Source organism: Meriones unguiculatus, chromosome 4 (genome assembly GCF_030254825.1).
Source record: "Meriones unguiculatus strain TT.TT164.6M chromosome 4, Bangor_MerUng_6.1, whole genome shotgun sequence".
In the NCBI taxonomy this organism is placed as follows: domain Eukaryota; kingdom Metazoa; phylum Chordata; class Mammalia; order Rodentia; family Muridae; genus Meriones; species Meriones unguiculatus.
In genome coordinates this window covers 10,879,100-10,905,378 of record NC_083352.1, presented here as the reverse complement: position 1 = coordinate 10,905,378, position 26,279 = coordinate 10,879,100, and the positions used below count along the sequence as shown (strand labels likewise).

The 26,279-nt window shown below is 41.8% G+C and overlaps 1 protein-coding gene across 2 annotated transcripts in view; it reads left to right on the top strand.

Moving 5' to 3' along the window:
* The window catches only part of Csmd1 (CUB and Sushi multiple domains 1), a 1,585,983-nt gene that overhangs the window by 1,281,637 nt on the left and 278,067 nt on the right, over window positions 1-26,279 (top strand). For both annotated transcript variants that reach the window (XM_060381443.1, XM_060381442.1), the window contains exons 19-23: window positions 3,572-3,688; window positions 5,206-5,421; window positions 10,608-10,796; window positions 15,655-15,824; window positions 20,763-20,919. In XM_060381443.1, coding sequence (XP_060237426.1) covers window positions 3,572-3,688; window positions 5,206-5,421; window positions 10,608-10,796; window positions 15,655-15,824; window positions 20,763-20,919 — 849 coding nt within the window. The remainder of the gene's footprint in view (window positions 1-3,571; window positions 3,689-5,205; window positions 5,422-10,607; window positions 10,797-15,654; window positions 15,825-20,762; window positions 20,920-26,279) is intronic.

Here is a 26,279-nt window from a genome sequence, read left to right as displayed (position 1 = left end):
ACAAAATACTCTTAAGTTCTTACAGTTAAGCCTACATAAAAGTTGAGAATTCATTGTGGTGATTTATTCCTTCCCTAAAATAGATTAAAATGAACAGTATACATCTTCTACCATCCAAACCTTAGTCCTCTATTTCCTCCTCTTTGTCCTGGTCACGCTGCTTCAGGTTCCTCTCTAGAATCTTTCATCTCCACTCCGCTGAATACCTGGGTGCCATTTCCCACTGTTTGTTCACATCTACAATACTAGTTAACCATCACTGTCCTGTTCTGTTTTCTAGTCAGTGTTCCACACCATTCTAACTCCATCACTTCATATCAAGTTCTAGGCTTCCAAAGCTGAATCCCTCTTTCCCCCTACAAAATTCTGCTTGCACATCTCCATCCCCCTTCCATGTCATGCTCAGGCTTCAAGTTTGTTTCTGCTGCTGTGCCAGTCCAGATAGCAGATAGTTATAATAGCTCTACAGTTGGTGTATGTCTGCCTCTCTCTGCAGCTGACCATAACATCTACCCATCTGCCTGCTTCTCTCCCTGTGCCCTATAGAGCAGCCCTGTGACCTGGTTAAACAAAAAGTAGCCTGTGTGATCCATAGGCAGGGACCCAATGTATCCCTTCCTCTACCTCTGGAAAAAACCCATCCTCCTAGGATGGCTTATGATGCTTGGGGATTCCCTGTGAGCAACTACGAAGACCTTTTTCTCACCTTCCTCAGGCCTTCTTTGCAAATAAGCCTATGCTAGTTGAGGAGTCGAGGGCTCCTTTTCCTTTCTACATTCTAGCCACCCATGCTCTCATGCAGGTATCACCTGGGGACTCACTGCAGCACATTTTCCTACCTGCCTCTGACAACCCATGTCAGTGCCTCCAGCTCCACATAAGTCTTGGACTCTGCTCTCCTTTTTCTTTGAATGGGTCCATTCACAGTCAACTCTCTTCTTCCAGAATCTGTCATCAGGGTTTGCACAGTTATGGTCTTCACTGTTCCATGAACTCCACGAGAGTCGTGTTTTTGTCTTCTTTCTTTATTGCTATCTCCCGGCGCCAAGGACGGTGACTACCAGCAGGTTCTGAGCAATTCTGTGTTGACTAAGTTGACTTCAAAGTTTATGTTTCATGCTCTATCTTTCATAGTGAAATATAGAGCCAGTGCAACATTATGATGGGAAAACCTAATGTGAAAGCATCGAAATATTGCAGAAATGACCTTAAAAAGTTTATGTTGAATTGGTTTTCATGTGGCTATTCTTTCTAATTTTATGTGTTGTGATGTGTTAACCAGAGAGTATTAACGAGTATTAACCAGAGAGCATAGGAATTAAAGTGTGTCATTCATTATCCAATAATAATGAAGATATTAATTGTGAAAGTGTTGTTCATAAAACAAATTGTAATTATCACACGGGAAGATGCGGTTCAGGTATAAGTTAGGGAATGATGGTTCATTTTGGTTCACAGTAGATGGTTTTAACTAGACGATCTATCTAGTGTGATGAAGGAAGAGTAGGTACAAGCTCAGATTATGAGCTTCTCCCAGACACCACAAAGGTCTCTCAAAGAACAGGCTGGAGCCATGCTGACCCAGTGTTAGTTTTGTTACACAGTGCAGGTAGTCCTTTCCCGGCAGCTCATCTCTTTCTCCAGCACACAGAGCAGGAACTGGTACATTTTCAGACGCAGTAGGGAGCACAGAAAAGTATGATCTGCTCTGTGTCATAATGTCATAATGTAGTGAGAATATGTATTATCCAGGGCTCTACAGAAACAGAATCAGTAGGCAGTCCTCCCCACCCACCCCCCACACACAGGAGAGAGACAGAGAGACAGACAGACAGAAACAGAAAGAGACAAAGATTAAAGGGAAAATTTTTATGAAAAAAATTTCATGCAGTAAGGGAGGCCAAGAAGTCCCATTTACAATTTAGTAATTACAAACAGCTAACACTAAGATGAAATTTGTTCATTTCCAAAATAAGGCAATATAAAGGACTGAAGGCCAGGAGCTTCACATAGGTCACTGAGCCAACAGGTGGAAGGGCTGTTGTTTGAACTCTACCATTGGGTGACAGTTCCCAAAGTCTCCTCTTGAGATAAACTGAAGGCTCTGTCTCTCGGTTTGATTCACTTCAAGCATTACGCCCCTCCCCACCAGGATCACCTTTGTTGCAGCACCCTATTCTCTTTGGGCCCAATGACCTCCCAATGTGTGTAGATAACATCTTATCTTTGTTTTCTATCTGCCTATGAATACCTTGGTTGCTTTTGTATGCTGGCTGTCACGAGGATTTCTACCGTCAATATGGGGGATTGAGAGGATATCTTTGATGCACCTATTTCCTTCCCAACCCCAATGGTAGGACCATGCCAATGTTATTCAGCTTCTACAACAGAGCATCTTCATGTTGTTTTCCATGTGAGCTAAGCTAGTTTATATTCCTAGCGCTGTGACCTGGATTTATTTCTGCTTGCTGTGATAAATATCTTGACAGGAAGCAAATGATGAGAGAAGGGGGTTGATTTCAGCTTATAGTTCCAAGTGACAGTTGATCACAGCAGGGAAGCTACAGTGTCAGGAACTTGAAGCAGGTAGTGAAAAGTCCACAGTTGAGAGTAGAAAAAGTAGAATGTATGTATGCGTACAACTCAGCAATTGCCTCTTCTCTTCAGTTCAGAGCTTGGCTCATAAAATAATGCCAAACACATCCACGATGGCTCCTTCTACCTCAACTAACCAAATCAAGATAAATTCCCCAGATGTGTTCATGGATTAACCCTATCTAAATGGTCCCCACTGAGACTCTCTTTCCACTTGATTCTAGAGTGTATCAAGTTAACAAAAGTAGCCATCCCACACATACTATATTAGATTCTTTGCCACTGAGTCCACTTAATGCTGCCTATATGTGCATGGTTATGGGGCCATTTGTTGGAGCATGGGTGGCCTCTCAGAGGCTGCATCCCTCAGGAAAATTGACTGTCGTTCCACAGTTATTGTCAACTACTGATAGCTTCCCAAATAGGGGAGAGACTTCAAAGCCCCTCCCCATCCACATTAGAATTCATGCTGGCTTGTTCTTGTGCTGGTCATGTACATGCAATCACAGCTGCTGTGACTTCATGTATGCAATTTTTTTTTCACGTCTGTTAAAAATCCTAAAAGTTTCCAGATTGTACTTCTGTGTACTGTTACTTTCTGGTTCAAAGTATTAAAAATAAATTCATGGTTCTTAAATCTATGAGTTAGTTTGAGGTTAGCATATTGTGCTATAAAGATTTTTAATTCACTAAAGGGCAGCTAGGAAATCTCACCCTGGGGGAGACAGCTTAATGTGTCCTCAGTTCTCCTGATAAACTGACACAGTTTGGTATTGTCTGCCCTGTTCTATTCTCAGGTTTTATAGCTATGCTGTGATAGAGACACCTACTTATTAATGGGCAACTCATAACTGCTAACAAAACAATGTCTGGGTTTCAATTTCATCCTATTCTTACTTACACAAATATACTGTCCATCTAGAAACACTCCAACCCAGCAATCACAGTGGACTGCTCATGTTTTCTGTTATTTCAGCACTTTGTGGAGGCTACATCCATGGAAAGAGTGGGACTGTCCTTTCTCCAGGATTTCCAGACTTTTATCCAAATTCTCTGAACTGTACGTGGACCATCGAAGTCTCTCATGGCAAGGGTAAGACAAAAGGCAGGTCTTGGCACAAAGAGTAATGCACAATGGGCTCGAGGAAACAGTAAGGAAATACCAGGCAGATGAATGAATTTTCATGGGTTTGACACCCTTAACTTTTACCTTTTGATAAGACTAAAATTAAGCAAGATCTTAGTATCATTGGAGAGTTAGGCAGAAGTCATTTTTGTTGTTGTTCTTCGTTCAGTAACCTGGCTGTATATGTATAAATATAAACTTGGAAATTAGATGTAATGATAAGGAAAATGAGCTTCAATTAAATAAAATGTGAATATTGATTCAGTATAAGAGTGGATTATTTAAACTTCTATAATATGTCTAAGAAACATCGGTGCTTCTGTTCTAAGTTTTCTTGACATTGTCCTTCTGATAAATCCCAGCTCTTTACATAATCTAATGATGTTTAAATGCCATGGATTTCTTCACCCTTATACAAATGGTAAATGCAAAGAGAAGCAAATTGGTATTTTTTGTAGGAAATAGAGATTATAAATGCTGGGTTTAGCAAGGTATCCTGGATATGTTCTTAAGAATACCTATGTCACTTTTTAAAGAACCTTTGAAAAAGTTTAGTCAATAGACTTTGCCTTTCAACATATATCTGACCTCTGCTTGCTTTTTTATTGACCTAGCTTTACACTGAACTACATGGAACGGTGCCTTTATAGGCATGTTTTATACTTTTCCATGAGCACGTATTAAAAAAAATACATGGAGAGGTGACTCAGCAGCTAAGAGCACATGCTCCTCTTGCAGAGGACTTGAGTTCAAATCCAAGCACCCACAGTAGTCCACTCACAACAACCTACAACTCCAAATCCAGGGAAGTCAGATGCCTGTGGCCCCTGAGTGCACATGCAGTCACATGCACACATCTATACATCGAGAGCCACGGATACACTCATTAAAGAAAACAGTAAGCTGCTAGGAAAGAAAGAAGGAAGAATATGGCACTGAGGTAAAATAAGAATATACAGATTATGAGCAACTAAGATGTTTTAGTTAGAAAAATGTAAATCTAAAAAAAAAAACAGCAGAGAGATTCAGAGATAGTGCTTGAATCTGGTGTCTATGAAGATAGCATGAAGCTTGCAAAAGTATAATTTCAAGAGAATTTGCCCTGTGAAGTATATGTTTGCATATGATGTCTCCAAACTAATATTTCTGAAAATGGAGAGACGTTAAGTGTTTTGTCTTTCTCTGGCTTGAGCACCAGGCCCTGGGGACATCCACATCCATAACTACACCAAAACCCATGGCAGCATCTGTCTGCAACTGATCCCTTAACTATTTGAACATGTTTTTGTTTAACTCCTCTTCTTGAATTTAGAACAGCTACTATCTAATTTTTCTCTGAAAGTTCAAAGCTAGAGTCATACAAGATAATTTTAATATTTAACAATTTGAGATATTTTGATCCAAAGCTTTGATGTCTGTAATTATGCCCAGAAGAGATTCTTTCCGGCTGCAGTTAAATCGACTGTCCCGCCCTCATCTCTCAGGAGTGCAGATGAATTTCCACACCTTTCACCTTGAAAGTTCCCACGACTATTTGCTGATCACGGAGGATGGGAGTTTCTCAGAGCCTGTGGCCAGGCTCACTGGTTCAGTTTTGCCTCACACCATTAAGGCTGGCTTGTTCGGAAACTTCACTGCCCAACTCAGGTTCATCTCTGACTTCTCCATCTCCTACGAAGGCTTCAACATCACATTTGCAGGTATGTTGGCTCCTTATTGTTTCTGTCTTTGGCCATAATATGCTCTTTCTCATCTTCCTTCCACTTTCCCTTCCTCCCCTTCTCCTGTGTCTCTGTTTCTCTGTCTCTGTCTCCCTCTCTGTCTCTGACTCTCTGTGCTCCCTCTCTCTCCTCAGCAAATTTTTGATCCACAGGATATAGAGGCTGCTAGCATGGCTGTCTGGCAACTGGTGTGCCATTCAGTCTTGTACCATATGTAAATTCTCTTCCTTGGAAATTGATAAATAAAACTCTGTTTCCTGAAAAGGTTTCCTGATTCACTTCTCATCATTTGTAACAGCGCTGCGCAAACCTCACTCCCGCAAACCAAAATACAGGGGCAGCTGCCCTTGACTTTTGTCCCTCCAGTGGATAATTACTTATACACGCAGGATGACAGACTGTTAAGTTCCTTTATCAAAGTTATACATGGTGACAATATCCTGACAAAGTCAAGAAACTATTTCATTTTATTTTAAATTTTATTCTAGTATGTATCAATAGCTGTGTAGGATTTCTGGTACATTTGAAATTATTGACATAGGTGAGATATACATAATTTGTGTTGCTAAGATACAGGTAGTCTTTGTACATATGAGAAAAAAAACACTGATCAAAATGAGCAAGATAAGTCTGATCGTTTAGACAGGGCTCGAGGAGCAGTCTTCTTCCATTCTCTACACACCCCATTGACGAGGACTGAACCCCACCACTGATGGGTGTGAACAATTACACTTACTTGTCCTGACTGACTTGATGTCCTGACCAAAGCCCTGATGTCATTTATCATAGTTTGGAAGTAACTCAATTTCATAATATGGGATGCAAGTGCCTTAATTGTTTGTGATTTCTTTTGCGTGTAAGATCTCAAGCCTAAATTGCATAAGTGCTATCAGGGGCGCTTACTGATTGTTACAATACTTGATGGTTTGTTATACACCCTGTGGACAGAAGGCGCCTGCTAGCCCCCACCAGCAGCTCTGTGCTCTGTTTGTCACATGCAGGGACATTCACCCTTGTGCGAAGCTTTGTCATCTAAACTGGAATGCCTGTCTAGCAGTATTCCCAACAGGTGTTTGGTGTATTTGTTGTTGTTGTTGTTGTTTGTTTGTTTTCTTCTACTTCCAAAGAGCTTCAATTATTTTAATTCAACTAAATTGATTTTCTTGCTATGTCTCAGCAGAAGAGAGGCTTCCAGGACTGGCTCAAATGCATGCTTTCTTGGAAGCTTACTGTAGTCAAAACAATGATGAAATTGGCCAGTTTACCTGAGACTTCGGTCTCCTCAGCTAGTGCAGGAGTCTTTTCTCCACAGTTTCCCTAGAAGACCTCTCAGGTAAACTAGGAAATCTTCTCTACCGTCTATATTCTTACATTCTGATCTGTAATGAGTAAACCTGAATACTGTAAAGGAGAGGGCATGAAGGACTGTGGCTGCCTTCCACAGACATTACCCAGGGATCTATCTGATTTTCAATCATCTTTCCTCATCTGTTTCTTAATTCTATTGCCCCCAGCCCATAGATGACAGACAAGTCTTTGTATTTCTGCCTCAGTCCATCTGTGCTGCAGTAACAGAACAGCAGAGACTTTGGGGTAGAGTAGAGATTCCATTCTCACAGTTCTGGTTCCTGGGAGGTCCCAGGGCTAGGTTCTAGAATAAGGTGGTTGCTTCTGAGCTGTGTCTTCACACGGCAGAAGGAAAGTGATACAACTGCCTTGCATCCTTGCCATACAATGCTCAAGTTAACCCTTTTAGGAGAGTAATGCCCAACACCCCATCCAAAATACAACTTTGAGCCAGTCATTAAGAACAAAGCAGCTACAAACTTCAGAAATTAAATCTCAACCCAACTGTTTCTTTCATTTTGGCCATCACACAGGTCATGGCACAGCAAAGCATTGGTTCTGGGTCCTTGCAGCCCTGTGGGAAGTCCATTTCTATATAGTGCAGTTTCTTAGGCTACTGGTTCTGTGGGTGTACATGTAAGAACATGGCCTTCATAGCTGAAGAGGCCCTTTGTGCTGTGTTGGGTCCTGGTGGTAGGCAAAGCAGCAGGGAGGAAGCTAGATGGAGAAGAGGAGCTGAGCACACTCTTGGTGTGAGGAGCCCCAGGCAGTTCTAGCAACACTAAACCTTTTTGCATTTGTGTGGGAGAGGTCTCACCACCTCTCACCTCTTAAAGCTCCACTCTCATGGTAATGTCACAATGATAACTGAATTCCAACATGACCTTTAAAAGACATATAGCACCCACAAATGTGTATATTTCAAGACTTCACTCTGCCACACCCATCTAACTGGGATGGTGTCTCCTTCCATTGTTGATCTGTTAGTCCTAGGCATGGAAAAGAGCTCACTCAGTCTTCCACTGCACTTCAGCCACTCAAAAAATAGCCCAGAGTGACTGCTTGTAACTATCCTGAGATGTGGCCCTACATCAGGACGTAAGCTGCCTCTGTGGAAACTAAAACTTTTCAGTTGAAAGAAAGGAAAAAGATCAAGAACAATAAATGTCTTTTCTGGTGTAAGAATTGTAAAGAATGGGGCTGGAGAGATGGCTCTGCAGTTAAGATCACATTTTCCTCATGCAGAGGACCTGCATTCAGTTATCAAGACCCACATATCTGACTTCCATAGGCACCAGGCATTGCTTATAGTATACATACATGCATGTAGGTCAAACGTTCACGCATATAAAATAAAATTAATGCATGTATTTTATAAAAGAAAACTTATGAGAGATGTACGGTGCAAGTGACGATTAAGAAACAGCAAATAAATAGCAACTAATATGAGAAGGAATGGCTACATAGATGGATAATAGAGATGAATGCCCCATTTCCCATGGGATGAGATCAGACCCTTTATATTTTAACAGGCACAGGAAGAAGGCATCATCTAAACTACCAAATAAGGAGCTGGGGAGATGACACAGTAGTTAAAAGCTGTCTCCACTCTTACAGAGGATCTGAGTTAGGGTCCTAGCACTCATGTGAAGCAGAATATGATCACTAGAGGGAATCCAATGGCCTCCTTTGACCCCTATGATTAGTCTTACACATATGTGTACGCACAGTCACGTAAACATTCATAAAAAATAAAATAAATATTGTAAGATTTAAAAATAAACTACAAAATAAAATATAGCCAGAGAGAAGAATCCTAATGCTGGGTGGCTTCATGCAAATTGTAATAGAAACAACATTCATGTCATTAGCATATATGCAAATAATTTTAAATTGTTTCTAGAAGAACAGAAAGACATTATTCTCACAAGGTATGCACTGTTTTTCAGATGGAAAGAAAATAACTTCAGAAGGAAGTGTCTGCTAGGTCATGGCATTGTTATGTTGGTATTTGCTGCAGAGTCTGTGTTGTTGGGACAGGTTTGCAGTGATTATTGGTGGAATTCAGTAGATAATACTTCCCACCTTTTGTCCTCCCTGGGGTATAGTAAACTAAGGTCAAATTAATAGGTGCATTCCCAGAGTAGTAAGGTGAGTTGGAGTATTTTTAAGACTAGAGCATAATTTTGACCCAAGGGAAGAGCAGAGCACACAACAGTGATAGCATGGACCTCAGAGGGTAACTGGTGGATCAGCGAAATGAAGGATGGGCGTGTGTTCAGTGTTCTACAGTGAGACTTTGGTGAAATTCTAATACTCTGATACTACAGTGAACAAAAGGGTGGATGTGAAAAGGGTAAACTGAAGAAAACACTGATGGATTGGAGTCCTTTGTGTGTTCATTGACCATATGGAGTCTAAAATTTAATGAGAGGGATATCAGAAAGTGGAGGCGACATTTTCTTAGGAACAAGTCCAGGTCCCCACTTGATCACACGCCTCACTGGGAAGAAATGGCCTCTTGACTTCCCAGGAATTCACAGCAAAGAATATCCCTCAGTAAACCTTTCATTGTCTCTGTTCCAGTGAGGTGTTTTTTTTGTTTTTGTTTTTTTTGTCAATTTGGCAGAGCTTATAGTCACCTGGGAAAGGGGAATCTCAGCGGAAGAGTTTCTCAGATCACAGTGGACTGTGGGCCTGTCCTGGGTGATAACTGATGTGGGAGAGCACATTCCGCTAAGGGACCATCCTTAGGCAAATGGTCCTGGCTGGGTAGAGCAAGCCAGAGAGCAAGACAGTAAACAATATTGCTTCATGGTTTTTGCTTCATTTTCTGCTTGAGTTCCTGTCTGGACATCCCTCAGCGATGCACTGTGACCTGGAAGTATAAACCAAATAAACCTTTTCCTCCCCACAGTTGTTTTTTTTGTCAGTGTCTTGTCACAGCAACAGAAAGGAAACCGGAACAGCTCCTTATTAGCAATTCCCAGGTCCAGACTGTAGAGACATTCCCTTGGTCTCTGACCTGGTGCTGACATGACTGAACCGAACATGGAACTTTGCCAACGGAGCAAGCAGAAAGCATGGGCATCTGCTCTCCCTCATGGTGCTTCCAGCTCACCAGCTCTTAGTCTCCCAGATAGACAGGAAGACCGATGGCAAACAGTGTCTGAACTGCACAGATAGTGTAATCCCAGCCAAAAGCATGAGGCTGACACAAATGGTCCTCGGTGATGCCAGTCTTCCGAAGGCATACTTTCCACATGCAGCCATGTATCAGGCCCTACTGCTTGGTTTAGAACTTGCTTCTGGAGAGGCTGGTAGAAATTTCTATGCGACAGACAAAGAGTTTTCCATTGTATGTCAATAAAATGAGGTTCATACATTGAGAATAGCTTCGTTGCCTACAGACCTATCTACGGGTGACTTGGCCATGATGAGCTGACGGCTAGCACTATGCTTGTCCCTCCTCTGCCTTCTGCTCTGTGCTTCTTTATGAAAACTGCCTTTAAGGAAAGTGCAGAGGTGGTTTTATCCGTTGTGAATACAAGAAAATTGATTCCACCCTCTCAAAGTGCTGCATCCCGTTTTACCTTATTGCACATGTTTGTTTACAGTGTAAACTACTGAGACCTCTGTTGCAATCCATGGGACAAAGGACATGAATTCATATAACAAACAGAGAGGGAAAGCAGAGAAGGGAGAGAGAGTGGGGTGAAAGGGAGGTGTCTTTCTGTGTGCGCCCTTTCCTAGTCTATGCTAAGAACTTTTGCTTGTTTCCCAGGCCCCACACCCTCACCCTGTCTGTTTGTTTCCAGAATATGACCTGGAGCCCTGTGATGACCCTGGAGTCCCTGCCTTCAGCCGAAGAATTGGGTTCCAGTTCGGTGTGGGTGACACACTGGCTTTTACCTGCTTCCAGGGATACCGCTTAGAAGGTGCAACCAAGCTTACCTGCCTGGGTGGGGGACGCCGAGTGTGGAGTGCACCTCTGCCAAGGTGTGTGGGTAGGTGGCCACACGCTTTCATTTCATTCATCCATGGGCAGCGGGTCAGAGAGAGGGCTGCGCAGGAAGGGTAGAGGCCGAAACTGGAAGAGGTTGGGCTGTGGGGAGCTACCTCACTTTGGGAGCCTGACTTTTCTCATCTATAAACTGTGTCTTTGTAAGCTAGTAGGTTCTCTGAGTGGAAAGGGGAGACCAAAATATGTGCCCAGTGTTTCTGTGAAGGGAAAAATAAGAGTGTGCATGTGTGTGTGTGTATGTGTGTGTGAACTTAGAAAATGGGGAAAAGAAAAAAAATGCTAGAAGACATGCTATAATAACACAAGTTCTACTGTTCCTGAGATCCATGCTCCCATACTCCCTGGGATGACAATGGCAAGCCAGAGTGGCTTTGTTGTCCCTTGGAGGCCTTTACTGTGTGTTTGTTGCGCAGTCCAGGAAAGACACATCACCAGTGTTTGATCTCAGAGCTTGCTTTGTAGTGTCGTCTATGAGAAGGCAGGCAGTTATTCTGCTGTGAAGTGGAGCATAGTTTGGGTTGTTTGAGAGGAAGTTCTCTGGGCATGCTGGTTCAGAGCAGTGGTACTGTACTGATTTTTGACATTGTGCCGGTCTGAGTAACTGGAGGAGCACTGCCACCATTGCCACCCTGGTTTCAGCACAAGACTTCTGTGATGCTTAAATACCTGGTCATTATTCCTGAGACACAGTCTGACACCTGTCACTCAGCCACAGTACTCAGCAACTCAGCAGAGGTCTGTTCATGACCAGACACCCTAACAATGAACAAATGTAAGAGATTGACTGTGCTTTTCCTAAGACTTCCAGGTTCACAGAGATGGATCAAAAGGTAATTCCAAACTCCCAGGCCACAAAACAGAAGCAGGCATGGGATCCCTGGGAGATACTGAATAACAAGAAAATGCCAGATTATCAAAATATGCCCATCTTTCTCTATATTTCTGAGTCTCTTCTTTTCTAGGCATGACTTAGTTGTATTATGAAGTCTAAAAGTCAGTGTTGGCCTTTGGCTCCTCATGAGCCATAGAGAGTCTATACAAAGTTAAGCCAACATCAAAAGTGTCTTCCTTCCTCCTCTTTCCCTTCTCTCCCACCCCACCCACAATCCTGTGCTGAAAACCTGGCTCAAGTTTCAAAAACTATATGGACATTGTTCTATTGATGTACTGAGAATTTCCCAGAGTTCTCTGGGATGGAAACTCCATGTCTTAACATTTTTAACTGTACAGTTTACGTTTTGGAAGAAAATTAAATCAAGTAATTGATTTAGGGATTCATTTGCTTGTTAGGCTGTTTTACTCCAATTCTCCATTGCAACCCTGTTTTTTCTTTGTTAGTTTTGTTTTCTTGGTTTTTTTTTTCTTTGTTTTGTTTTGCTTTTTTTTTGGTAATCAGGATTTTGCAATGTTGTCTTAATGTAAAATAATTTCCTGAGCTCTGTCTAGAGGGCACCATGATCTTTACTTATCTTGATGTATAGTCTATGCTGTAAGCACGGTATTGTCTTACAAGTAGGACAACCTAGACAGAACCTCATCAGAAAATTGCATAGCCTGTGGATTGCCAAGCAGCAGATGCCATTGGCTCTTACCCACCCACATCCCTGGAGAAAGCCCACAGAGGCCTTGCATTGGCCTCTTCTCTATTCAGCCTTCTGTACCTTGCCTGCTGTTTTCTGCATTTCTTTTCAGCACAGCAGGTTACCAGATGCCTGTGATAAAGGGCAACAAACTACACAGAATCCAACAGGCATGAGGCACATCTGGCACTACCTCTGTGTCTCAGGTGCCAACACTCATTGGCTTCTGGTGCCAATGAATTTGCCAGCTATGTAGCTCCTCATCAGCTTTGCCTCTAGGGATTCTGTTATTCCTAAACTGAGTTTCCTAGGTCTCCACTGACCCCTGAAGTCTTGGTGCTGAAAGAAATCATCTACTTTGGGAAATTCACATCCTCACCTCTCTACAAAAACCTGCTAAGTCACTTTCCATTTTACTCAAAAGGAACCTTCTCTTAATGACAGCCATGCAGGACTCTCCCTGCCTTGTATTGCTCTCACTCAATATGCTTTTGCCTGTACCAATAAAGGCTTTGGGTAGATTGAACTCCATGCTTCAGTGTTCTGCCCTCACCTCTGTGCCTGTCTCCCTGCATCGCAATGGGGGAGGCTTGACCCACCCTGACAAGTTGCTTTCTCCTTTTACGTCTGAGCAAACAGTGCTCATCCCTGTAGGCCCTCTCTCCTACATGCACACTAGAGTCACCTTCAGATCTTCTGTGGCTGCTGGTATGGGCCAGGATTCTGCATGGACTCCTTAGCACCCCTTGGACTTCTAATTCCTTCTCTGAAACTCTAAGATCTAACTCTTCTTCAGATGGATAGAATAGTCTTCATTACATCTTCTCTATTCTAGAGTCTTTGATCAATGGATACCCTCTCTTCCTTTTGTTAAAGTTTTGAAAATATAATTGTTATTTCCCTGGCTAATAGTTACAATCTATCCCAATGATTGCAGGTTGATTATCCCTAGGAAATATACACTATACAGTAAAGGGTAGATGGCTTATTTAAAATAAACTTGAGATGTATATTTTAATAAAAATACATTCAACCATACTTCCTGGATAAAGCATTCTTTATAAGAATACAAAAACTCAGTGTTCAATGGCTGCAAATACTTCAGAGAGATATAACATGGCAAAGAGTTCTGCCTGGATTTTGAGTTACTTTGCATTGTTTTTAGTCGATAGTTCTGTTCTAAAGCATGTGTCTATGTTAATGAAAGTGATGAGGACTTCTGTCCATTTCACAACAGTCTCAGAGGTCCACCATAATATGCAAAGTTATCTTTTCCCAGTGGTTCCATTCCCAAACCTCAGTGATATGTTTTAGCTCTCATGGCCTCGGTGTTAGGCCAAAAGACCAGTCTCTGTGGTGGCTTAAGCCAGACTCCAATTTAAGCACCACCCAGGCATATTGCAAAGTTATATTTCATATAAGCAAAACAAATGAAATAGCACCTCCAATGAAATAACTTTTCTATGAGTGAATATTTGTCAATTCATGTAGACTGTACATGGCTAGTGCTTGGGTGTCAGCTTTCCAACCTGTATCTGAGCAGCACACACCTGTGGATCTTCATGCTTGACCTTGTAGGAGCCCTACGCTGCAGCAGCTCCTAGAATAGCCAGACACTTGAATTCGTAGACAGATGCCACTGTATACAAGAATCAATGAAAGAATCAACTGATGCCCTTCCATCATAACTAATTTTATTTTTAATTAATTTAGTTCTAAAACTCTCAAAAAGAATTTAATTTTTCATTACTGTTTCATTAGGTTCTCTATAAAGAAGAAAGAGATTTGTATCAGGGGATATGATTGATATTCAAGCACTTTGGAGAAATATTAAATGAACTATTGAAAGAATTTTAAAAGACTTAAAAAGGGAAACATTTAATTGCTCTGATGATGAAGGGTCACAGTGGATTCCTTGAGCAAAGTTCAAAGTCTTTTCAACACTTGCATCAGTTAACTTTGCAATTTTCTGAGCACCTGCTTTATCAATGAATGTGCTGTGTTTTTTGTAGTGATTTCCCCCTGGGATGGAGCACCACGGTTTTTGGCATATTTCTCAAGATCTTTGGCATATTTTAGTTTTTGCTTGTTGTGTTCATCTTTGCAGATTGATAGACTTATTTTTAAAACAAGCTGCTTGTAACAAGTCACCTAGCCTTAGCATGATGGATTGTCCCTACCTGAGACAGTTAATGCTCCGCCTATAAAAGAAAAAATCTCTAACAGGCAAGTTCATCATGGGGAAGAAAAATCAACAACAACAAAAAACTCTCTTAAAAAGCAAAGCAAACAAAATTGTCTTAAAAACTTGCTGGTGTGAAGGGTGAGGAGGCCAGGGAAATCCTGTTCTATCATGATTAAAAGAAGGAAAAGAAACCACTTCAAACTGGGCTCCAGGCAGCTGGTGTCACAGAGACCTGGGTTCCCTAGACACTCTGCCTATGTAAAGTTGATGATGATAATGATGATCATGATCAAGATGATGGTGGTGGTGGTGCTGTGTGGTACCATCTTTTGTTAGTGATTATTTTCCTTTCAATATTTTAGAGCTGATAGAGGTATTGACTGAAATTACTCACTTCCAGAGATGAGAAAACATATTGTGATTTTATTGGTTTTCTCAGGCCTCAGAAAGTTGAGTATCTTACTGTCAGCTTTAACTTGATTAAAAGTATTTTATTTTGTAGAAATTTGGTGCTAGAAGTCAGTGACCCTTTTCTTTCATTAAGAAAAGGGAGTGAAATCTGTCACTGTCATCTAATGCTCTCCTATCCCCAGATGACATGTAAGGACATTCAAGCTACATGCCATGTGACAAGATAACTCGGTAGCTTTGTTTGCCTTTAGATTCCCATGTAACACTCCCTGGTTGATGCCAAAAAACCTAAGCAGAGGAAAATTACATCAATATAGGAGTAAAACAGAGAAATTGGCCTGGGCAAATGATGAGTCTGAAAGGAGGCATGGTGAGGTTACCACGGTGCTCGGAGCATGCTGGCTTATTAGGGAAGTTCTATCTGGCAGGGTACAAGGTCTGCTTAGGAAGAACTCTGTGGTTAATGTAGTGGAGAAAAGCCCAAGAATGAGATAGGTGTGTTGAATTGTGACTAAAGCCGTGTCACCAATCTACTTTTGAGGATAACCTTGGAAATCAGCTGTATATTGATAGAGGTGGGGTAGTCATGCTATTGGAGTTTTTAATCTATTTAAATCAATAATTCCACTTTTGAATCCTCTTTTTTAATGTTCCATTTATTTTAGCTGAATGTGGAGCAAGTGTCAAAGGAAATGAAGGAACATTACTGTCTCCAAATTTCCCATCCAATTATGATGATAACCATGAGTGTATCTATAAAATAGAAACGGAAGCCGGCAAGGGGATCCATCTCAGAGCCCGGACCTTTCAGCTCTTTGAAGGTGACACTCTAAAGGTAAGATGCTCTCTAGGCTGAAACTGCGGCTCTTTCTCTTAGGTAATCCATCACCAGCCTACCTGGCATCTGTTATCTGCTAGCTGCCTTTTATCTATTTATTCATCCTTGTGTCTATTTATTTATATCTTTTTCTCTGTCTATCATCTATCCACCATCTGTCTGTCTACTATAATTTGTGTATCTTCCATCTATATGACCTTCTGTCTATCTGAATTTATCTTTCTTCAATTATCTACCACCTGTTTATGAATGATGTAGCAATTATTTATCAGCTAGTTATCGTATATGTATATATATATATATTTATTAACTGTTGTGTTGATCAATGCATTCATCTATGTGCCAATTTACATAGAAATATTAATATACTTTTATTTAAATATTATTTAGTCTTATTTATCAATTGAGAGATTATAACACAGTAGAATGTATATACTTGGAAATCATCTACATAACAATAGACCAAAACTGCTATGTCATGCATCTTGGAAAGATTATTTACCCCAACATTTGACTTCCTCAAGTGTGAGAGCATGCAATGGTGCTGACTTTTCTGGTTGTCATGTGTAATGCATAATAATACTTGATAGAACTCACAGAGCCCCCATCCACTCTTTCCCTAGTTATTTTTAGTTGTCAAACGTGGCCACCACATTTAGATTAGGAAGGATCTGGTATACCGATGAAAGGATCCCAGCTCCTGTCTATAGACAGGGTATGGAGTGAGCAGGAATCACACCACAGAACAGTGGGATGCCAGGTACTCTCCCATCAGATGCCAGCTCTATCAGAAATATTCTTAGTGCTAATGTTTCTCAAGTAACTCCCTCACTTCCTGTAACTATTTTAGGAAATTGCAGACCTTTTAGGACCTAGAGAAGAAAGGCAGACATTGGTAGACAATCTCAAGACAGTGAAAAGGGGACATAAACCATGGAACTTAGCCTCTGCTCCTTCCAGGGAGAAGGGAGCAATTTTCCAGGTGAAGAGGCTGATTTGTGTCAGTGGAACACTGTGTTGACATCCTTGGGTCCTTTGTAAAGTTCCAGATCTTGTGAGTTAGACTTAGGTCCATGAACGAAGCAAGGGCACATCTAAGAGGCTGTGGCCTGAACTCATATTAAGCGATAAGAGGATTGGAAGAGGGAAGAGTGTCCACCTTCCCTGCTTGTATTCCTTCACCTGGGTCTGAACGCGCCCCTCAGTGCATCCACTCTACCTCACAAAGAGTGTCCTGTGTGGGTCAGAGACTTCTCTATATTAACTGGGCTTACTTCTTCCCATGCACAAGATGGCCAATTTTTCAGTTCCATAATTTAACGGAGTCACTTTTTTCTTGTTATTCTCCCATTTCAATAGACTTTCAATCTCTAATGCTGACAGCATGAATGACTATAATTAAGTCAGGAAACTAGCAGTCTTACTAATGCAAAAGTTAGGGTGCAGGTAGGAAGTTTCTTGATTCTTTGATAACCCCAGATTTAGATGTCAGTATGCCTTTTAGATAAACTTTTTAGGTAAGCCTTAAATATGTTCTGGGTAGGATGATTAGAGGCACAGAATGAAATGCAGTATTAGAGCTCAAGCAAGGGAATAGTTTCCATTTTGAAACTTATTAATTGTTAATAAATGAGTAAATACAAAAAAAGGGATAGGAGTAAAAGAAGGAGAAGAATAAGATGGGGAAAGAAAGGAGGAGGAGAAGAAGAGGTGAAGAAGAGGAAGAGCAAGAGAAGGAGGGAGAGAAGAAGAGGAGAAAGAGGAAGAGGAGGAGAAGAGGAGGAGGAGGAAGAGGGGGAGGAGGAAGAGGAAGAAGAAAAAGAAGAAGGAGAAGGAGAAGGAGAAGGGAGGAGGAGGAGGAGGAGGAGGAGGAGGAGGAGGAGGGAGGAGGAGGAGGAGGAGGAGGAGGAGGAGGAGAAGAAGAAGAAGAAGAAGAAGAAGAAGAAGAAGAAGAAGAAGAAGAAGAAGAAGAAGAAGAAGAAGGAAGAAAATATCGCTTACCACATTTAATTTCAAGGAAATTGCCCAGCCTTTAAAATTCCAGTGCATTTTTCTTGCACTTTTTTGAGTTTTTATAATAAACACTTGAGATTTAAGTAATCTGTTTCGAGTTACATCATCTTCTTGGGGCCACAGGCTGTTCACACTCATCCTTCATTCATACCATTGTGCCCAGCAATAAGGACTTTGACTTTATTTGTACATCACAGGCACACACAATGTGAACAGAGGCCAGGACTCAGTTACCCCGTAAGCCCTATGCAAGGAAGTGGGTGACTCAAAAAGAGCCAACGGGCTCTGCTCTTGTAAGCCAGAAGAACTCTCAGCTGTGACTCTGGATATCACGTAATGTGTGGTGACCTGGGGCTACATCTCTGTGGGCCTAAGAAGCAATTAAATGATAAGCTGGGTGAGGGAGGGGGGTTGGTGAAAGATGGTTCACAGATCCTTATACAGTGTGGAACAAGAGACTTCAAGATGCTTTTCTTGACAACCATAAACTCTTGAGTCTGCTGCTAGTGGCTGAGAGACTCTGACCAGTGGAAGCCCTGAGGACTAGCAAACCCACTCTTCTTTTTCCTCTCTGAGTGAAGGCAACTGTAAGCCACTATTTCTGCTCAACAATCAAAAAGCCCCAGCCCCTCACTGTGGATTAGCTGCCTACTTTTCTCTGAGTGCTCATTTCAGGATGTTCACAGCTGGGCACAGAGCTTAAGCTCTAGTGACATGAGCATGAGTCCTGGGAATGGTGGGATTTACACAAGTTTTTTTTTTTTAATATTGATTGTGTAGCAAGGAGATCACTATGAGTAAGTTACTCTAAGATACCACAGAGAGTTTATCAGAGGGTTCGCTCTTGTTCTTTGTAAACGGGTTCAGTGCCAAGCAATGCACTCATCTCTGTGTACTTCAGTATCTGCCACTGCAGTTCTCCAGGCACACCCATACATAGAGAAAAGCCTGGTAATGGAGGACCCAGGAGCTTTCAGAAGGACTTGGACATCAAACCCCCTATTATTTTGAGTGTCAGAATTCTTCTTATATCTGGCAGAACCCATTTTTTATCAATGTTCATTCTTAGAACAACAGCTTATGATAATAGCCTTTTAGTAAGCAATAGCATTAGAATCTATAGTTTATGTATTTGTGTACTTAATTACAATGAGGCAAAATAACTTAATTTTTTGTACGCATTTTCTTTTTATTAGTACATATAGGTGAGGTCAGTCTCTTGAACATAGGACTTATGCATTGATGGAAGGAAGATGACTGTGAAGGACTAAGCATTAGACAGATCCCCAGGCAGACATACAGGAAACAGGACCACAGATAAATGAAAAGTATGAAAAAACTTCCAGCTTCTTTCTGTCCCTCCTGACCTAGGATAAAGATCTGGCGAGCCTTTTATGCTGCCAGCAGGACTCTCTTGCCAGCTCACTGGTCCAAGCTGATCAGCTATGTTCAAGGATTGTCCTAAGCATGTTTGCCTGAAACCATGGGCCAATCAGCTCCCATTTCTTTGTCTAAACTGACAAACCCAAAATAAGGGGCAGGCAACCTATTCCACAGCACCAGAAACTTTTAAAACCACAGCTCTCTGGGGGAAATGAAGTTTGATGTCTGTATTCTCTTCCCACTTTATGGGCAGTCTCTCTCTTTCTCCCTGTCTCTGTCTCCCTCTCCCTTTACCTCTTCCTGTCCCTCTCTTTCTGTGAACCTGTCTCTAAGTCTCTGAGTCTCTGTCTCTGTCTCTCTTTTTCTGTCTGTGCATGTGTGCTTCACTTTTAATAAAGCTTATTACCTGCTGCTCTGCTGTATCTGAGAATTTTTTATGCCTTTAAATTCTACCATTGGTGGGGGCATAAACCTGACAAAACCTTGATATGGAACATTGGTGGAAAGCAAAAGTCTGTGAGGAGGGACCTCAATGGGGCTGGACCAGATATCAGAAGAAGCTGTACAAGTCTCTATTGTCTGAATTTAAGTCCTTTGAGAAATGCTGGATGCTCGTCAAGAAAATCTAATGCATTTGTAGTCTTCTTTCCATGAGACCTTTATTCACAAGGTTTTCCTCTCTTGGTGAGGGAGGTGAAAGACACCATTCCTGTTCAGCAGATCACCAATGCTAGAAAACGAGAGGCTGCCACACTCGGTGTGAGCAGAATGCCCTGGAAAGAGTCACACTGTCCGCAGAAACAGTGCTGTAGGGAGAGGGATGTGTGCCCCAGCCTCTGCTGTAGTCTGATAAGGTCCCCACCCACGGTGCAGGTTTGGTTTGCTCAGAGGTGAGAACCCATTCTTTACCCTAAACCCCTGTTCTGCATCCTCACCTCAGTCATCTGTTCTGAGCCTAAGTAATCTTTCTCCTCATACAGATTACATCTCCCAAGTTCACACCACTCAGAAACAGTACCACACCACAGGATTTCATAGCGAGCTCTGCTGTTGGCATGTGATAGGACCCTTTTATTTCTAGGGCACTCACATGCCAGACTTACAAATGGTGATGGTTTCACCACTGCCATGGGTCAGTGCATTAGACAGAGCATCAAGAAGAGTGAGATAGCTATGCCTTGGCCTGTGTCTCACCCAACACCTTTGCAATGAAACCTCATGAATAACAGGCAATGAGAAGAATGAAACAGTGGATAAGAGAACCTGGAAATGCACAGATATTTAATTAAAAAAAACAATGAATGGGAAATGATTTGGGGGAAAACGGGACCTGTAATCTTCTCTGTGTGGTATTAATGGCAAAAATAAAATGGAAAGAAAATAGATTATTTAGGTCCACCATCCATCTGTTTTTCTGAAAATGGAGTTTGAATTTCTGAATGAAGCCTCACCCCTAAAGTTAGGAATCACTTGTTAAAATCGTTGCTTAAAAAACAGTGCTTTAAAAAACAGGATACTCACTGTGCCTACTTTCACTAGGTTTATGATGGAAAGGACAGCTCCTCAAGGTCACTGGGAGTCTTCACAAAAAGCGAACTGATGGGGCTGGTACTAAACAGCACCTCTAACCACCTGAGGCTGGAGTTCAACACCAATGGCTCAGACACTGCCCAAGGGTTCCAGCTTACCTACACCAGTAAGTAGCCTGTGGCCAACCACACATGTTAACTACCCTGCTTGCTTAGGGCACACCTCCCACTTAACCTTACAGTGAGTTTATATGCTGGATTTCTCTGCTGGCTGTAGTCTGTGCTCTGACTTGTAGGGTTAATTATCTCCATTGTTGACAACACAGCAACTTGGACATTTTAACAGGGGCCATCACTTTATATTGGTCTATACAGAAGACTTCCTAGCTTAATAAATCAGCTTGGCCTGAAAATGGAATATCTTGTGACTTTTAGAGACAGAATGGGTATACAAATACTGATTTTTGAGTAATGAATATTGTCAAAACCTGATTAACATGCATGTGAAATATTTAAAGGGCATATTTGATATAATTATCAGTAATCTTTGAGGAACTGATTATGGTGTGTTTATATAGACATATAAGCACGTATATAAATATACAGCAACTGGGCACATGAAAGATTTAAAGAGAATATATGGTATAATTAATAATAATCTTTGAATGACTGATATATAATATACATACATATTTGTGTGTTCATTCTCCTTTGGCATTTTGGTTATTATGTTTATTTATGTGTATGAGTGTGTGCCTATGTGAGTGTATGTGCATCACGTGGGTGCAAGAGCCTGCAAAAGCCACAGGGTGTTGGATTCCCTGGAACCAAAGTTGCAGGCAGTTCTGAGCCACCTGATATGAATGTTGGGTACGAAACCCATGCCCTCTCTAAAAGCAGTATGTGTTCAGTTGCAGTGCCATCTTTGCAGCACTACATGCATGCTCATGTATGTATGCATGTATGTATGTATGTATGTATGTTTGTATGTATAATCATATATATCTATCCATATGAGCAGAAACAGAAATGCTTGCAAGGGAGTGTGGTCACTGACAAGGATAGGAATACTTTGTATTCCTGCTGCTTTGTATCAATAAAGAGATCTCATCAACTAAGACGCTGCGCATACCGAAGGTGACCCAGCTTTTTATTGATCTGATGATTTGGGCTGTGTGGTATTGACTCTGGAGTCTGAGAAGTTTGAAATGTTTATATTTTATTATGGAAGTGCATGAGAGCTTGTCAGAGTTGATGCCTCTGTTCAAAGGATGAGCATATGAAGACTAGGGACTTCCTTGCAATCCCACAGCTGCTATCCTAAGCTGGTATAACTCCTAACAGGTAGATGAAGCATCTCAGACCCTCCTGTGGAGATGAAGAAGTTGAAGAGCTTTGACAAAGGAGAAGTTAGTGCCCAACTTTGAGGAAACCACTGTTTCCTATTTGTGAATAATGCTCTCGAAATGACTTGATGTACAGGAAGGGTTATGAAGTAATTCACACACGTCATAAGTTACACTGAACACCACAGGGTCGAGTTGTGCTTATAAATCTCTTAGGTGAATCCCACTTGAAATTCTCATTGTCTGGAGATTCCGTGGAAGCTCTTGCAAAGCCCCTGTGGGTGGCACACTTGCATAAATAGCCCCTTTCCTACCCCATGCTGTCCATCCTTAAGTATGATGGCTTTCTTCTTGGGTGTCTTAACTCCACTTGGCAGTGCCTTATCTTGAAGGAAGACAGGTTTGACTGTGGAAAACTTTTGGGAAAACATTTCTGTGTCCTGAGAGTAGTGCCTGAAGACAATTTGTCCACACTTGGCTGGGGAGCCCTTTAGTTCTTTTGCTAATGAACACCTTTTTGGTACCTTTTCTCACCAGCCACATGTCCTATTATGATTCTCCATCTGAGTGTCACCCACTCTTGTGTCATGTGCCCAGCACACTCCTCCCAGCTATGGCTCAGCTCCTGCATCCTCATCCAAGGCTGTCCGAGGAAAGGCATGGAGCCTGGCTTCTTTCCTGCTATCCCTTTTCCGACACTGACAACTGCTTCCTGTTTCCAGTTGGTGTGACTATTTATCTAGGGGCATCCAGTTATGTGTTCTCATGGGTGTGTATGACGCCCCTGGATTCAGCCATGCTGGTGCCTCAAGTGAACAGCTATGAGATCAACAGGAAACCACTAACCACTTCCTGCCTTTTAATATCAGAGACTCATACTCCAACCAAGGACTATTCATGGAGATAACCCAGAACCCCTGCACAGATGTAGCCCAGGGCAGTTCAGAGTCCAATTGGGTTACATAGTAATGTGAAGAGGGACTGCCTCTGACATAATCTGATTGGCCTGCTCTTTGATCACCTCCCTCTGGGGGGGAGCAGCCTTACCAGGCCATAGTAGAGGACAATGCAGCCACTTTTGATGTGAACTGACAGACTAAGATCAGAAAGGAGAGGAGAACCTCCCCTATTAGTGGACTTGGGGAGTGGAATGCAAGCAGAGGGAGGAGGGAGGGTGGGACTGAGAGGGGAGGAGGGAGGGGATTATGGGGGGATGCAGAATGAATAAAGTGTAATTGATGAAAAATTTAAAAAAAAAAGGGAAAAAAATAAAAAAATAAAAAAAATACCACCTCCACTTTTTCAAGCAGCATTTACGAGATCCCTGGGCTCTAACCCCCTGGAGCTGGTTGAGGCTGGAGAGTGTTGGCTTCTGTTTGGGGTGACCACCGTTGACAAGGCTTCTGTACTGTGATCATCACTGTGTTCACACCTGCCCATTTAGATAACGGAAATCGAAATTTGAGGTTTCTCTTTGACATTAGCCCAGCTGATGGCCTTTGGCTCCTCCTGCTCCACTTCAGATTTTTCTGAGAGGGTCAGTCCATTGTCCATCTGTTTATGTGAACCTTGCAGTTGTAAGACCTATGTTTTATTACCTAAAAAGTCAGATGTTCTAAAAACAAAAAGAAGGGAAGGATATTGACAACACTTGGTCTTGGATTCTCAGTAGGTCCATCTGGAAAGACTGAGTTCTCACCGTCCCCCACAGTCACACTTCCACATTCCTACCTGAGGAAGCACAAGCCTGGGAGTCTTGTTTGAACAATTGTCTCAGAACATGGTCATGCTGTCACATGGAAATGATAGCACTAATATAGACAGGACGGTGACAATGGCTGTGTAATCAAAATACTATTGATTTCACATTAAGGCTCTAGAGTTAAGTGCTCAGTAATTAGATTTAAGAAATCCCAAGCTTCCACAATGCAGCCCAATACCCGAAACACATTTTTATCCTTGAAGCAAGGCTCACAGGTGATCTTAACTGCTTTGTAGGCCTGCAGTCACCTCTTGCTACCTCTGCATCACTTGAGGAAACATCAGGATGTACAGGTTTGGGATCCACTAATGTGCACACATGGGCAGATTTTACTTACCGCAGAGAGAGAACACAGAGCTCAGTTAACACAGTGAATTGTTTGGAAATGAGCACAGACAGTAATTGGGGTATCCTGTGAGACAGATCTCTGCCCCTCTTTTCTTTGTTTTCATCTCAGGTCTTGCTAAATCACTGTTTTTTTTTTCCCATACACTTGAACATTAAGCCAGATGTTAAAGGGATTTTCCTGACATTTCACACAAGAAGTGGTGTGATGGCACCCCAGATCTCAGCTTGTGGCTGAAGCCCAGAGCTGCTGCAAACTTATTTGAAGGCATTTTACATGACTTCCCTTCACTGACAGGTATGATGCAAACAAGGACACTGGCTAGGAAGATAGAGAAAAGGTCAAGCTTGGGCCAGTTTGTAATAGAAATGTAAAATAGTGATCTGCTAAGTAACTGCTACTGCTTTGGGGGTAACCATGGAAACCACAGCATCACTTGCAAGTCAATCCACCTTGGAAAGACTGCTTCACGCTGCAGGTGTGGTCTGGCCTGACAGATGGCATACTCCCATGATGTCACCATGTCTTCTACCTATTTCTCATAGCCCCTCTTCGATCAGGGGCACAGTGTCCAGTTTGTGTCCCTTGACACGTTTCAGGAATGAGTGATCTGCCACGACCTGCACGGCTTTGGTGTTGACCTAATTGGGGCAAAGAGGTGACAGATGAAAGACACACAGACACAGGTACAGAAAAGCTGGGGTTGGGTGTGTCTTGTACACTAACGGAGACTCACTAACAGCATCCTGGAGACTCAATGTGTCTATTTCATACTTCTGAATGGCAGAGGCAGGTTCACTGTAAAAAGTTGAAAGAGGAGGCAGGTGCCCATTCAGGAGGGGGAATCAGCAGGCTATGCTTCCTGTATGCACTGTCAGCACCTGCACATAGACCCAGGAATGGCTTTGCCATTTCCATGGGTCTGAGGCACTCAGGCCCTTGACACAGCTGTGCTCATACCAATACTCTCTAGTCACTCAGGACTTGACCCATTCTCCACAGTGTTCTGAAAGGTGGCACAGAAGGCCCAAGTTGAGCTCTCTGGAATGCCAAGTGCCCCCATCTGGCCCAGGCAGGGATGTGGAAGAGGTTTTAGTCTTCCCTTCTGACAGTCTTTACAAGCCTCTTTGACTTTCAGCAAGAACTGCAAATTGAAAGTGGTTATTCTGTTTTCTTAATATTTGGACAAATACATTTTATAGAAAATTTCTAGCAAATTACTTTAAAATCCTATAATGCTATCCTAATTATCTTAAAAATATATTTTCCTTTCAAATTTTGTAAGAACATCCCCAGAATAGCCACTTTTAAGAAACAATTCTTTCTGCTTCTGGGTTACCTCACTTAGAATGATCTTTTCTAGTTCCCACCATTTGCCTGCATATTTCATGATTTCCTTGTTTTTAATTGCTGAGTAGTATTGCATTCTATAAATGTACCACAATTTCTGTATCTATTCTTCAATTGAGGGACATTTATAATAGCCATATTCTGGCTATTATAAACAAAGCTGTTATGAACATTGAGCAAATGTCCTTGTTGTATGGTTGAGCATCTTAGGTCAAGGAATGGTATAGCTGGATCTTGAGGTAGCAACTGTTTCTAATTTTCTGAGAAAGCACCAGGTTGATTTCCAAAGTGGTTGTACAAGTTTACATTCCTACCAACAATGGAGGATTTCTCTACATACTCTTCAACATGTGTTGTCCCTTGAGTTTTGATCTTAGCCATTCTGATGGTGTAAGGTGGAATCTCAGGGTCATTTTGATTTGCATTTCCCAGATAACTAAGGATGTTGAGCATTTCATTAAGTGTTTTTCTGCCATTCAATATTCCTCTGTTGAAAATTCTTTAGTTCTGTACACCAGTTTTAAATTGGATTACTTGTTTTGTTGGCATTTAATTTCTTCAGGTTTTTTTTTTATATATTCTGGTTATTAGCCCTCTGTCACATGTAGGGTTGGTGAAGATCTTTTCCTAGTGTGTAGGCTATCATTTTGTTCTTTTGACAGTGTCTTTTGTTTTACAGAAGCTTTTCAATTTCATGATACATATGGCATATACTCACTTTTT